Source organism: Lemur catta, chromosome 1, assembly GCF_020740605.2.
Source record: "Lemur catta isolate mLemCat1 chromosome 1, mLemCat1.pri, whole genome shotgun sequence".
NCBI classification, from domain to species: domain Eukaryota; kingdom Metazoa; phylum Chordata; class Mammalia; order Primates; family Lemuridae; genus Lemur; species Lemur catta.
Window position 1 is genome coordinate 134,824,925 of NC_059128.1, and position 13,609 is coordinate 134,838,533.

The 13,609-nt window shown below is 44.5% G+C and overlaps 1 protein-coding gene across 10 annotated transcripts in view; it reads left to right on the plus strand.

The window, feature by feature from the left end:
• The window catches only part of KIAA1217 (KIAA1217 ortholog), a 293,787-nt gene that overhangs the window by 139,712 nt on the left and 140,466 nt on the right, over positions 1 to 13,609 (plus strand). For all 10 annotated transcript variants that reach the window (XM_045534890.1, XM_045534964.1, XM_045534927.1 and 7 more), the window contains exon 3: positions 3,479 to 3,668. In XM_045534890.1, coding sequence (XP_045390846.1) covers positions 3,479 to 3,668 — 190 coding nt within the window. The remainder of the gene's footprint in view (positions 1 to 3,478; positions 3,669 to 13,609) is intronic.

Sequence of the window (13,609 nt, forward strand, 5' to 3'; positions counted from 1 at the left end):
GGGGCCTGGCTCCGTCCTCTCTCTAGACTCTTTCTCTGTGTCACTTTCTCTGCCCATTTCAGCCACATCTTCAAATGACCTCACATTTCCAGTTCTTCATAGTCACTGACTGATAGATCCCGTGTCCCGGGTGGTCATTTCCAGGGAAGGGAATTTGATTGGTCCAGCTATGATCAGAGGCTACTGCTTTGTCCAGTCAAGGGAGACCAGGCCAGGAGTGGGTGGCCTTATGTTCTGTCGCCCTGCCCAGGGCCACCCCCAGCACCCCCCACCCACACTCTTCCTCCTCTCCTGGCCCACCCTTTAATGGCAGCCCCATCTGCACTCGGGGTGTGCCCCACTTGGCTTTTTTTGTCCAGCTGTTGTGTGTATATTGTCCTTGGCCCCAAATGTACCTCAATTGCCTGGTGAGTTCAAGAACCGTGCATAGCACTTACCCCCTTGTGCCTAGTATAGTCCTGAGTGCAGGGGTCCTGCCCCAAATGGTTGCTGACTTTTTTTTCCCGATATATTAAATCACAGAGTATCTGGAGCAAGTGTCAGCAATTTCCATTGTCATTTCTCTGAACTAAATGATGGCTCAGCGGTGAGCTGGCATCAGAGGGGAGGATGCCGCATGTGAGGAGATTGCTAATATGCAGTGATGGTTTTCAGGGAGAAAGTGAATAACAGAAAAAACGAGAGTAGTTTACATCTGGAGCTGAATAGTTATGTATAGGAAGTTAGGGGGAAAAACAAGGTTTAGCCCTACGTCTCTGTTTTTCTGCACACCACCACAATGACCCTGAACGAGAAATAGAGATTGGATTTTGATTTTCTTCAAGGATTATTGCCTTCTGCAATGGAAAATGACAACTCATCAGACGTGTGGTGTCTGCCCTCGGCTGCAAAAGATGACAGAACAGCAGAGGTTGTAAATGTAGCCATGTTGTTTAAAGTAATATTATTCCTTGGCTATCTTGCCAAACTGAATATATCTTCTTTTTTTTAAGTCTGGGATGAGGACATCGCAGCTTGATACTGCTGAGCATAGGAACTAGGAAGCTTCACTGAGGACCCCATGAAGTTGTCTAAATCTTGGTGAACTGGGCCGTGATTCAGGGCTGATTTTCCTAGTCAAATAATACTTGTAACATGTGCAAAAGCCAGATTCCCATAACAGAAACAGACTTTATGAAAAATAAGCTGGGAATAAACCACTTTGGGGACTTGCGTAGAAAAATTAACCCAAAGAGATAATTTGACTGTTCATGGGTGTCCTTTCTGGCTGTGATATTGGCATGTAAGCTGAGCTGAGTTTCCTGTGGAACCACCCAGGCATCTCCTTGGAGCCACGTCCCCAAAGGGACACAGGGGAGGAAGTACTGAGCTTACTCCGCTTCCCTCTGTGGGAAGATCCTGAGAGGCGTAGCAAGGTGCGGTGTCTGGATAGTGCCATGGTGCTGCGCCCGCAGGGGTCTGGTCTCCTTGTGCTTTTAGCAAGAAAGAGGGGAAGAAGCTGACCATTCCGTGCTCCAAGAGTTCCCCTGGAGTATCAGGTACCCCTGGGGCATCCCTGAAAGAGTCGTGTAGCCAGGGCCTTGAGTCAGGATGCGCTACAGACTTTGCAGGGTACCTTGTTCCAGAAGCGGCTGCAGACCATGAAACCAAGCACAGACCCTCTCAAGCACAGGGCCCCGTGTGAGCACACTGGTTGCTCCCCTAGGAAGCTGGCCCTGCCTGAAGAGCTAAGTGCCTTGGCACTTAACTTCAAAGTGCATTTGGCAGCCTTAGGAAGATTGAAAGGAAATTAAGAAATGCAAACAAACGCACAAACCCAGCTCCTGGGATACAGAGATGGCCTACATCTTACCACCAGCCCTGCAGCACCGTTGCCATCTTAGTAAAACTCACCTGCCCGATGCATTCAGGCCAGTTTGCCTCCCAGAAGGTGTCTGGGATCATGTCGTGCAAGTCAGGGCTGGGGAACGGGGACAGAAAGTTGAGATGATGCATTCACTCAACCTAATCAAAATTTCACCAGCTCACTTTCTCAGCTCTTCCACATGTATAATCTCCTGTCTCCACACAGTAGCCCAAGTGATCGTCTAAATTATGTATCTGATTCTGCTCCTTCCTTCCCCTTTCCCTGTCTGAATACTTCAGTGACATTCTATGACCCTAGAGTCAAATTGAGAATTATGATGATTCCAAGGTCATGTGTGATCTGGTCTCTGCCCCACCAGGCCTCCCATGCGTGCCCCTTTTCTCTGCCTCAGGGGCTTTGCACATGCCGTTCCTGTGCCTAGAATGCCTTTCTCTCTCTTCACACCTACTCTCTGGCTTGTTCCTTCCCCCCAACTTTCGTCTTCCTTGAGATCAGAGTTGATGTACTTTCCCGACTCTCCACCCATACACACCCCACCACCTCCAGTCTGGGCTGCACGCTCTTATTGCTCCTTTAATTTGTCTTTGATGCCTGTCCTTTTTCTAGGTTGTAAGCACGCACCATCAGGGCAGAAGTCGTGTCTATTTTGTGCATCATTCTGTACCCAGTACCTAGCACAGTGCCTGGAACACAGAAGGGGCCCAATAGGTGTTTGCTGAAAGATGAATGGATGTGCCACACAGGTCATAATTTGCACGTATGCACTGTCTTGTATTATTTGTTGTGTTTCCTGAATTTCACCAATTAGTTTAGTAACTCTTTGACATCAGCCAACATAGTGTCTGTTTTTCTGAGTCTCCCACAGTGCTCAACTTATAGTCATGTTCAGGGAATATTATTGGTTAATAGATTATGTGGATTTTATACATTCAACCCCTGCCCTAACAGGCTAGATAACTAATAGAGAAATTCAATTATATGTTGTCTGTGTGGGTTCAAGTTATTATAGATGCTTTCTGCTGATTGGCAAGGTAAGTAATAACCAAAGCTAGACACAATCTTACTTATGGGATTTCTGCCTCAAAATTAAAAAAAAATTCAACTGTGATATAAATATCTCCTTCACAATCTTAGTTTACTGATTATGGGAACAGTCTCGTTATAAGACGTTGAAGGACTGGTTGTGTTCAGTTTACTCTGCTGTGAGGCCATCATCCCTCTTGGGTGCATAGAAAGTGCACGGACCCATCTGTTGTGATAGCAACTGTTCGAATTTGTCTGGCAAAAGGAATTGATTTGCCATCATTCTTTCTTATACTGTCACTTGTCCTCAACTCCCCGTTCGAAATGGCATTCGTACCATAGAAGTCCAGCAATGAAAATCCTAATGGGTTATGCAGGGACAATATGATGTTTTTTCAGTAACTTTCACAACTGGTACTTTGAAACATTGGATCTTTAGTTTCTGTCCTTCTTTGTCCAGATTTTCTGATAGACTTTTTACCCTTTTGCAATATTATTTTTCCAGACTGGCAGAGATAGCACTGAAAATGTTTTCGGCGTCATTAAAAATAATCTGTTTTCTCACTCTCTTTAAAATGCTTTTTGCAGACAAGAAGCCCCAAACTGTCTCACAGTCCTCAACCTCCCGACCCGATCGAGCATTTATCAGAGACGTCCGGTGATTCTCTGGAAGCCATGTCTGAGGGGGACGCTCCAAGCCCTTTTTCCAGAGGCAGCCGGACCCGAGCGAGCCTTCCCGTGGTGAGGTCGACCAACCAGACGAAAGAAAGATCTCTGGGTAAGCTTGGGAAGGCGGTTTCTGATGCCCCTTTATTATTGCATGTATATATTTTTATACTCAGAACATCTGCCCTGCATTCAGTGTTAATTCGGTCTTGATTTGTAAAAACACTAGGACTGGGAAACGTCACTGGTTTAATAGCAAACATCGAGGATTTGCTAAAGAGTCCGTGCAGTCCACGCTGTCTTTGGGGTTGGGCACATTCAGAACTGACTGGGATTAGCGATTCGAGCCAAGAGGCAGGTAGGACGTGGCAACAGAATGAACTACGTCTCACCTGGCAAACCTCCTCCCCAGTCCCGGAAGCCAGGACGGTTGGGATGTGCCCTGTGACCAGCTCCGCTCCGCCTGTCTGGCAGCCCAGAGAAGGGTAGGAACGGCTCCAGGTCAAGGCGGGATGATGTAGCCAAACACCTCCGTGGCTGTTCCCGCCACCTTGGGAGGGGCTCAGTGTGTGCAGTGCACAGCTTTTCCAAAATGCAGGATTCTTTCTACGTTTACCACGTATCATTTGCTTTTTTGCACTGGACAGTCACTTTCTATCTTGCTTTGCTTTTTGTATTTCTATTTTTGGCCCTTTATCAGAGTGTATAAATCATAAGGATTTAGATGTGAGAAGGTGCCCTGATTTTGCCTCCTCGATCACAGATGATACCCCGAGCAGACTGGGTTCAGACATTGTCCCAGCTGTCAAAAAAAAAAAAAAAAACCCACATTCATTATTATTTGCATTATCAATATTAATGTTTAACGTTAAATTTTGTATACTTGGGTTATAATCCAGGGGCCTTATTCTACAAATGAAAGAAGGCAACCACAGAAAATCTGCTTATGTGTGTGTATTTGAGCTCACATAGTTAATTAAATGGCAGCAGGCAGAATGAAGGCACAGGGACCTGCAGGGGTGAGACCCACCCCAGGAACACACTGGGCCAGGACAATGTCAAGATGCCTGAGGCTGCCACACCGCCCCCAGGCTGGGACTTTCCATCTGGATTAAAGGAATTTGCGCTTTCTCAACACCAATCACACTCATGCAGGAGCCGGGCAAGGAGTGGAATTTCTCCTTTGTGCTTTGCAGGAAATGAGTGAAGTTCAGGTCTCTGGAAAGATAGCTTCTGCTTTGCAAAGTAAGATGAAGATAAGAATAAATACCTATTCACCTTCCCCCATACCTAGGCAACCTTGGGTCTGTTGGATAATGGAGCCTTTGTCTTGAAGGCAGGAATTTTCCTCTGGCAGCCAAGAGGGTTTGGCAGATACTGGCCAAGTTCAGGGACGGAGCATAGAGGCTGCTGGAGCTGGGGGCAGCCTTGCCCAAGGAATTCTGAGGGTGGCGGTTGTTTTCATGCAGGGGCGGCTGAGCTTCTGCAGAGTACCCTGCACCCCTTGCTGTAAAGTGCTGGTGGTTGCTGTCGTGGCTGGCAGAAAAAATATATCAGAGCTGTTTATTCTGCTGTCATGATTCGGGGGGCTTTTTGGCCTGTGACTTTCATAACTCCTGGATAGAAACAAAGGAACCCAGTGAGAAGAGAGGAGAGAAATGAGACGCTTCTTGCCAAAGCAAGGGGAGCCCAGTTCCCAGAAGATGAGTCTGGCCCCGGGCCAGGGGGGTTGGTGCTGGCCTTGACCGCCTCTTTGAGGTGAATTTGGGAATGTCCTCCCCACTGCACCTGGCCCTCATGGCGTGATCCATCTGGGCCTGGGTGGGAAATAAAGCGGAAAGTGTGAGTCATGGGGAATCTAAATGCAATCTCCCTCCCAAGGGCCTTCCTCAGCCTCCTCTCTGGGAAACTCTCCACGTGTCTGGCCTTATTTAGCACGCAGACACACAGTGCCCTGGGACCAGTGGCGGTCCCTGGAGAGCCGGGGCCATGAGCAGCGGTGTCTCCCAGCACCTGGGTGGCCCAGAAGCACAGCTGTGACCCCCCAGGGGCTGCACACTGGACACTGAGCTGTGACCTCCTGGAAACCCACTGTTGGTGCCATTTGGAAGCCCTGGGTGTCTTTCGGCATCTGTACGTTGTCATTTTCTCTTAACCCACAGAGTTTTAAGATCTCCCATGAAGCCATGTTCATCTTGTCTGTACTTAAATTTTTGATGGTCTGTTCATGAGGGATTTTTTTTTTAAATTAAAGACTTTGTTTTTTTGAGAGCAATTTTGCGTTTGCAACAAGATTGAGTGGAAAGTTTAGAGAGTCCCCAAATGGCTGCAGCCCCTACACAAGCACAGCCTCCCCTGCTATCCACATGTCCCACCAGAGTGGCACATGTATTATAATCCATGAAGCTACTGGACACGTCGTTGTCACCCAGAGTCGGTAGCTTATATTCGGGTTCATTCCTAGGGACAGACATGTAATGCCATGATTCTGCCATTGCAGTGTCACACGGAGGGGTTCACCGCCCTGACAGTCCTCTGTGCTCTGCCTGTCCACCCTCCCTGCCGCCAACCCCTGACAACCTCTGATCTTTACAGTGTCTCCATAGTTTTGCTGTTTCCAGAATGTCATATAGTGGGAATCCTACCGTATGTAGGCTTTTCAGATTAGCTTCTTTCACTTAGTAATATGCATTGAAGCTTCCTCCCTGTATTTCCATGGCTTGATAGCTCATTTCATTTTAGCATCTGAATAACATTCTGTTGTCTGGATGGACCACCGTTTATTTATTTATTCACTTACTGAAGGACATCAGGGTTGCTGCCAAGTCTTGGCAATTATAAATAAAGTTGCTATAAATGTCCCTGCACAAGTTTTTGTGTGGATGTCACTTTTCACTCCTTTGGGATAGACACCAAGGAGCGCTATTGCTGGGTTATATGGGAAGATGGTGTTTAGTTTTGTTCCATCATGGATTCTTGCATTAATTTTGATTTTTAAAAACAGTGCAGTAAGATATTATTTATCATGATTACTGAGTTTTGGGGCCCCCTTATATCTTTCTCTGGAAGCACAGGCCTCACCTCAGCACCGGCACTGCATGTCACCCGGGGATCGTCAGATGCAGTTGCTGCCGGCCCCCAGCCATGGAGCCCAGAGTGACAGGAGAGAGCCCAGGCCTCGGGCTGCACCTCTGCACGTGGCTCAGTTTGTCCCTTGAGTCCTTCCCCGGCTCGGGCAGCACAGCACTGAGGGGAGGCTTGAGCACCCCAAGGGTGGAGCCTGGACCCACGGAATCCTCAACCCATCCGCCTCGTGGGAGGGACGACACCTTCCCTCGCTTCAGGCTGGCTGTGCTTAGAGATAAACCTGCCGGCCTCATGATTCTTCCCCTTGAGTAATCCCTCATTTGTCTAGCTTCAGTGTATTTTGGGACTCGGAGGAACGCAGGGAGGCTGGGCACGGTGCATTTTGCAGATGCTTTCAGAACACACGCCGGGGAGAGAACGGGGAGCAGTAAGCCGGCCCTCGGATGCTGTCCTGGGATGCAGGGTGTGCACTGCTTTTTCGGGAGAAGCATTCTGCTGCTGCAGGCAGGGCCAAATAACAGCAAAACACAAGTCCTTTCTGAGGCTGAGAGCCCACTCACCAGTCTTGGAGACTTACAAAGCAGAAAGGTAAATAAAGAAAGGAATTGGCTCAGGGCTCTGATTAATCCCATGACCAGATTCTGATGACCTTTTATCTCCAAATCTTTACTTCTACGGAGTGGCGGGTTCTCTGCTCATTCTACCCATTCAGGGTCCAGCAGAAATCCTTTCAGTGGAATTTATGACATTTCTCTTTCCCTGTCTTCAGTGAAAATGGAAAAGATAAGGAGAAAAGAGGCCTAAAAAATAAAAGTGAAAACTGCCTTCCAGTAGAGTTTGGTTTTCAGAAATAATTTCCATGAAGAATTGTCCAGCTGATATTAGATCTGGTGTCTTAATGATGGAGTAGGTTCCTTTTAATCACGGTGCTGCCGTCTGATAAATGCCTGTCTGGAATGTGACCCCGGGCCGTGGCTGGTGTCTGGCTGCTCTGCAGTCGGCCTTCCGGGAAAGGGTAGCCACAAGATGTTCCCACCCTTCTGTGTGCCCTCAGGAATTTGAAAATAAAACTCATGTGAAAACAAGCACAATCTAGACACAGCCAGATTCCTTTGTCGACCGTATTCTGAATGGATGGCTTTAGGAAAGAGACCTCCCTTACTGCCCAGCAGCTGGAGGTGTTACTGTTTCTAGAACAAACTACCTCTTAACACTCAGACTGAAAAAGCAGAAATGATTGTCAATGGCGTGGGAGGATTTTAGACTAATTGTGGGAGAAGCTCCCTAGTAGCTATGTGGCTGGTCTTTTTTGCCAAGGTGGTGACTTTGATGGTTATCATTCCCTATGGGGATTTAAGGACAAGAAGGTTTGTGGTTGCCAGAATCTGCCATCCGGTGCACGTGTGAGGCTGGGTAGGAAGTCAGGGCAAAGGATTGAGGAAATATCAGTCTCCAAAGAGGAGAGCCCAGAGGAAGTGTGTGCAACGACTGTGAGACTAGTATTAGATTGCTTGAGTATGAGATGGTTTCAGTTATCCCTTGATTATTTAAAAATTAATATTTTTTTAAATTTATTATTTATGTTTTACAAATGAAAAAAAGGTATTGCTCCATAGAGTAAGTGAAACGCTTATGAAGTTTGTTTTCCTAAGCAATGGTAGTAATGGAAAGATAATATAAAAACAAAAATTTGCAGAGGAGGGTTTCATAGCAGGTCAGTAGGTTTGGGGCACATCCCTGACCTTTTCTAGGGTGCTAGGAAAGAACATGCCAGAATATGCCAGCGCCCTGGCCCAAGTGGGTGGACAGGGTGATAAGCTGGAATCACCTACACCAGCCTCCCCCACAGTGAACTTTCTAGAATATCAAATGCACTGGTTTCTGGAAGGTGGGAAGCAAGGCATGCTGGGAGGCTTTTGGGTTTTCTTCATTATCATTTGCCAAGGCCCCAGGGCATAGTCACTAACCAGATAGGGCTGAGAGTCCAGGGCCGGAGCATCTGGTTTTTCTAGCAAGGAGGGTGCAAGTGTGGCCCATCTCTGCAACAGTACTGGAAGCTTCCTGATCCAGGCAGCATGGCTTTGGAGTCACACCTGACCAGGGTGGCAGGAAGCATCCTCTTTGTCAAACAGGTTGTGCGGTGGCCCAGCTGTACCGTGAAAACCCAGCGCAGTGATTCTGCGAGCCATTTAATAAATCCATTTTTTCTTTAACTAGCTGGAGCCGGTTCAGTTCTCTGCACCTGAACCCTGGCTGACAGGGGTCTGATTTACTGTATTTGTGCGTGTTGTAGTGCAGCCTCGTCTGTGTGTTTCGGGAAATACAGCAAGTGCTGGCAGGGATAGCCTGATGGCTTGTGGAGGACGGGCAGTGAGCGAAGGTGTGGTTTTCAAACTGTTCTAGAGAACACTCGAGTTCTATGGAGTTTTCTCTGCTATAAATATTGCAGTTTGCGTAATATTTCATCTGAAGAATAAGCTTACGGTAAGCTGGTAAATAAAATCAAACCCATACACACAATAAGAAAAAGAAATTAAATAGGCCAGTGGTAGAAGGAAGGAAGGAAGGAAAGAAGGAAGGAAGGAAGGAAGGAAGGGAGGACAGTTGGATTATAAGGAAATTTCCTCTATACAGCGGGAATCCTCAAGTGCTTATCATTTGGCTCTGTCGGGTAAGTCACAGATTGCCTCTTAGTTTTCTCGCATTTGATGTAATGAATGTCTTTGTGAACTGAATCAATCTTTAAATACAACATGGATTGGGGGCGGGCAATTAACCATTGGAAGAAATACGTCAAGAAACCCTTTAGCGTAGCGAAACATGCATTTGAGATGCAAGTCATCACCCCCGATTTGTCCTTTACAGACCAGGATTTTCATACATGAGTTCTGCTGTGAGAAGGGAGTACTGATCCAAATTTACGCACTTGGCTGTCAATTCACACATGAGAAAGAATGTTCTAGTAAAAGATTGTGTAGACTCATGATGCGTTTGTGTTTACTTTAAAAAATAAAGTACTTATTAGTTGGATATCTTTAGAAATCTTTCGCTATTAAAATTCCTGGGTTGAAACTCTAGAGTAGATTTCTGAAACTTTGAAGAAATTGTTTAGTTCATTTGGACCTGAGAGGTTCTATGCCCATTACCAATATCTTCTAGGATTTCTCTGCAGACTGAGGAGAAGGGATGTTTTGATCAATGCTAAGGGTCTGAGCCTTTGCTGAGCCATCATTATCTTGCAGGGTCTGTCAGTGGTTGGGGACAAGAAGGAGACACCTTAGCGTTGAGAAGAATCTTAGAGAAGAATTGGGTTCTCCTTTTTCTTTTTCTTCCTTTGTAGCCAGGGTGTTGCTAAACCTGGAGTACAGGTCGTTACAAGGTTAACATAAAACTTAAAACATAAAACAATGCTGAAGACGGAGCCATAGGGTTAAATTACTGGAAGGGTGACATATTCCCAAAGCCATTTCAGAAACTCAATCTTCCCATACGTCTCTCTGTCACAGCTGTGATGTTCCATCCTAACCCAGACATATAGCTAATTTTTTTTCTCATGTGAAAAGTAGTCTAATTCTAAAAAGAACTCTCCATCAAGCTTCAAAGACAACATAGACTAAAAAACAATGCAACTGTTTTCTGTTGATACCTCTCTACATCTAAAATAGATTGGATTTGGCTTCATCGAAACCAATAAAAATATATAAGAACCATTAATACAGTAGAAGTTGGATAAAATACGGGTCCCAGAAAAATTAAGATAAAGAGAATTTCTGTAATTGCAGCTAAGACAAGAAAAAAGAAGAAATGCAGGGAGTTAAATGGGTTTTATTATTTAAGAAGAGGTTTATACCAGTTCATAAGGAAAAAAAAGTTTAAAGCATTATAGTCCAAGAACTCCTATATCTTAATGTTCTTGACATCTTATTATGTAATAAGCAGTTATATTTAACAGTTTTATGAAAGGTTTTTCATATAGTTGCATCTTTACCATAAAACTCCAATAACATAGTATGATATTAAGTCATGCTGTCAGAAGGGCATATCTGGAATCTGATTTCTAGGGATCTAATTTGATACATGGAAAGAGTTGATACAGTCTTTTTAAAATTTTTTATTTTTAATTATGGATACATAATAGCTGTACATATTTATGGGATACATGTGATATTTTGATACAGGCATGCAATGTATAATTATTAAAGCAGGGTAATTGGAGTATCCATCAGTGCAAGCATTTATCGTTTCTTTGTGTTAGAACATTCCAATTCCACTCTTTTAGTTATTTAAAAATATACAATAAATTATTGTTAACTTTAGTGACCCTATCGTGCTACTGAATACTAGACCTTATTCATTCTATCTAAGTGTATTTTTGCACCGACTAATCATCCTCCTCTTTATCCCCCTCCCCACCACCCTTCCTACTTCCCAGCCTCTGGTAACCATCATTCTCCTTTTTTTTTTTTTTTTTTTTGAGACAGAGTCTCACTCTGTTACCCAGGCTAGAGTGCCATGGTGTCAGCCTAGCTCACAGCAACCTCAAACTCCTGGGCTCAAGCGATCCTCCTGCCTCAGCCTCCCGAGAAGCTGGGACTACAGGCGTGCGCCACCATGCTCGGCTAATTTTTTCTATGTATATTTTTAGTTGTCCATATAATTTCTTTCCATTTTTAGTAGAGATGGGGTCTTGCTCTTGCTCAGGCTGGTCTCGAACTCCTGAGCTCAAACAATCCACCCACCTCAGCCTCCCAGAGTGCTAAGATTACAGGCGTGAGCCACCGTGCCCAGCCTTCATTCTCCTTTTTATCTCCATGAATTTAATATTTCTTTAAAGCTCCCACATATGAGTGAGAACATGAGAGATTTGTCTTTCTGTGTCTGGTTTATTTCACTTAACATAATGTCCTCCAGTTCCATCCATGTTGTTGCAAATGGCAGGATTTCATTCTTGTTTATGGCCAAATAATATTCCATATTGTATTTGTACCACTTTTTCTTTGTCCATTCATCCATACATGGAGACTTAGGTTGATTCCATACCTTGGCTGTTCTGAATAGTGCTGCAGTAAACATGGGGTGCAGATATCTTTTCAATACGCTGAATTCCTTTCTTTTAGATATATACCCAGCAGTGGGATTGCTGGGTCACATGGTAGTTTTGTTTTTTAGGGTTTTATTTTTATTTTTATTTATTTATTTTTTTATTAATTTATTTATCTCTTTTAGGCTTTTTTAAATTTTTTTATTTTTATTTCATTTTAGCGAGTGCACATCATCTGCATTGTTTTTTAGTTTTTTGAGGAAGCTCCATACTGTTCCCTATAGTTGTTGCAATACTCTCCATTCCCACCCACAGTGTAGGAGGCTTCCCTCTCTCCACATTCCCGCCAGCATGTCGTTATTGCCTGTGTTTTGGATAAAAGCCATTTTAACCAGGGTAAGATGATATCTCATTGTAGATTTGCATTTCTCTGAGGATTAGTGATGTTGAGCATCTTTCGTATACCTGTTGGCCATGTGTATGTCTTCTTTTGAGAAATGTCTATTCAGATCCTTCACTTTTTAAAAATCAGATTACTTAGTTTTTTCCTGTTGAGTTGTTTCAGCCCATTTTATATTCTGGTTGCTAATCTCTTGTCAGAGGAGTAGTTTGTAAATACTTTTTCCCATTCTGTGGGGATACAGTCTTGATAATTAATTTAGCCCTCAGGTGATTGGCCCTTGGCTATTAATTGTCTGGGTGGGTAAGTTCAGTTGGCAAGGAGTATTTGAGGGCCAGGTCATTGTTGAAGGCTTGAATGGCTAAAGAGAGTTGGAGAAGGAATCTCTCCCACAGTGACAAAATTCCAAAATTTTAATATGTTCTAATAATACTAGCTACTACTCTACATTCTCTCCAGGAATGAGATTGGAAGTATACCCTCAGATACTCTGCAGTGGTTTGGTTGGAACAAGAGATGAGACATTAAAAAACATTGCCTAACTAGTTCTGAGGGAAAACATTTAGTTTGTCAGTCTCTTTTGCTTCCCTCTGCCACAAAAACTCTTTCTTAAAATCTGTTCACTGTGCCTTGCTGTTTTGGTAAATGCAGGATTCATTGCACACACCATTTTTTATAAATGAAAAGTTTCTTGCCAAGTTAATTTGTTTTTAAAAAGCTAACTTACAAATATGATCCTTTATGTTTATTTAATTCTATATGAGTACTCCTACATTTTTTTTGCACCAGATTTTAAAGAATATTCTATGACATACTAGAAATAAAATTAAGATGCAAGCGAGTCTTATGCCGTACACCCAAGTAGAACTTCATTCTTGGTGTTCTCATCCTAGCAGTGACCTTCAGAAGGCTGCCTGCTGATAACCATAAACTGAGACTTCTGGCAGTTTCCCCCATTTCAGGTGGAGTATAAGAGCATGGAAAGGCACATTCTGCATTGCTAGAGACTAGACGTATGTCTCCTTAGGCAAAGGAGTTGGTGAAGGTTTCTGGTCCACTGCAGTCCAGATTTCTCAAGTTCACTCCTGATGTGGGGTTGAGACTTAGCAGGGCTGGGGTCAAGGTCCTGTCTGGAGCAGGGGGGGACCAGACTTTCCAACTGGGAAAGCTGCTTTTGTGCAGCACAGCAGGTGAGCCCTAGACGCAGCATCATGCTGGTATTTAGTTTCTTGGGAGAATGTGTCACTCTCTAAGGGGCTATTATGGGCTGAATTGTGTCTGCCCCTCCCGGATTCCCATTTTGAAGTCCTAACTCCCAATACTTCAGAACTCTGGCTGTATTTTTGGAGGTAGGATCTTTAAAGAGGTGAGTCAGTTAAAATGAGGTCATGAGGGTGTGTCCTAATCCAATATGACTGGTGTCCTTATAAGAAGAGCAGATTCAGACACAGACACGTACAAAGACCCACAGGAAGAAGGAAGCCATCCACAAGCCAAGGACAGCGGCCTCAGAAGAAACCAACCA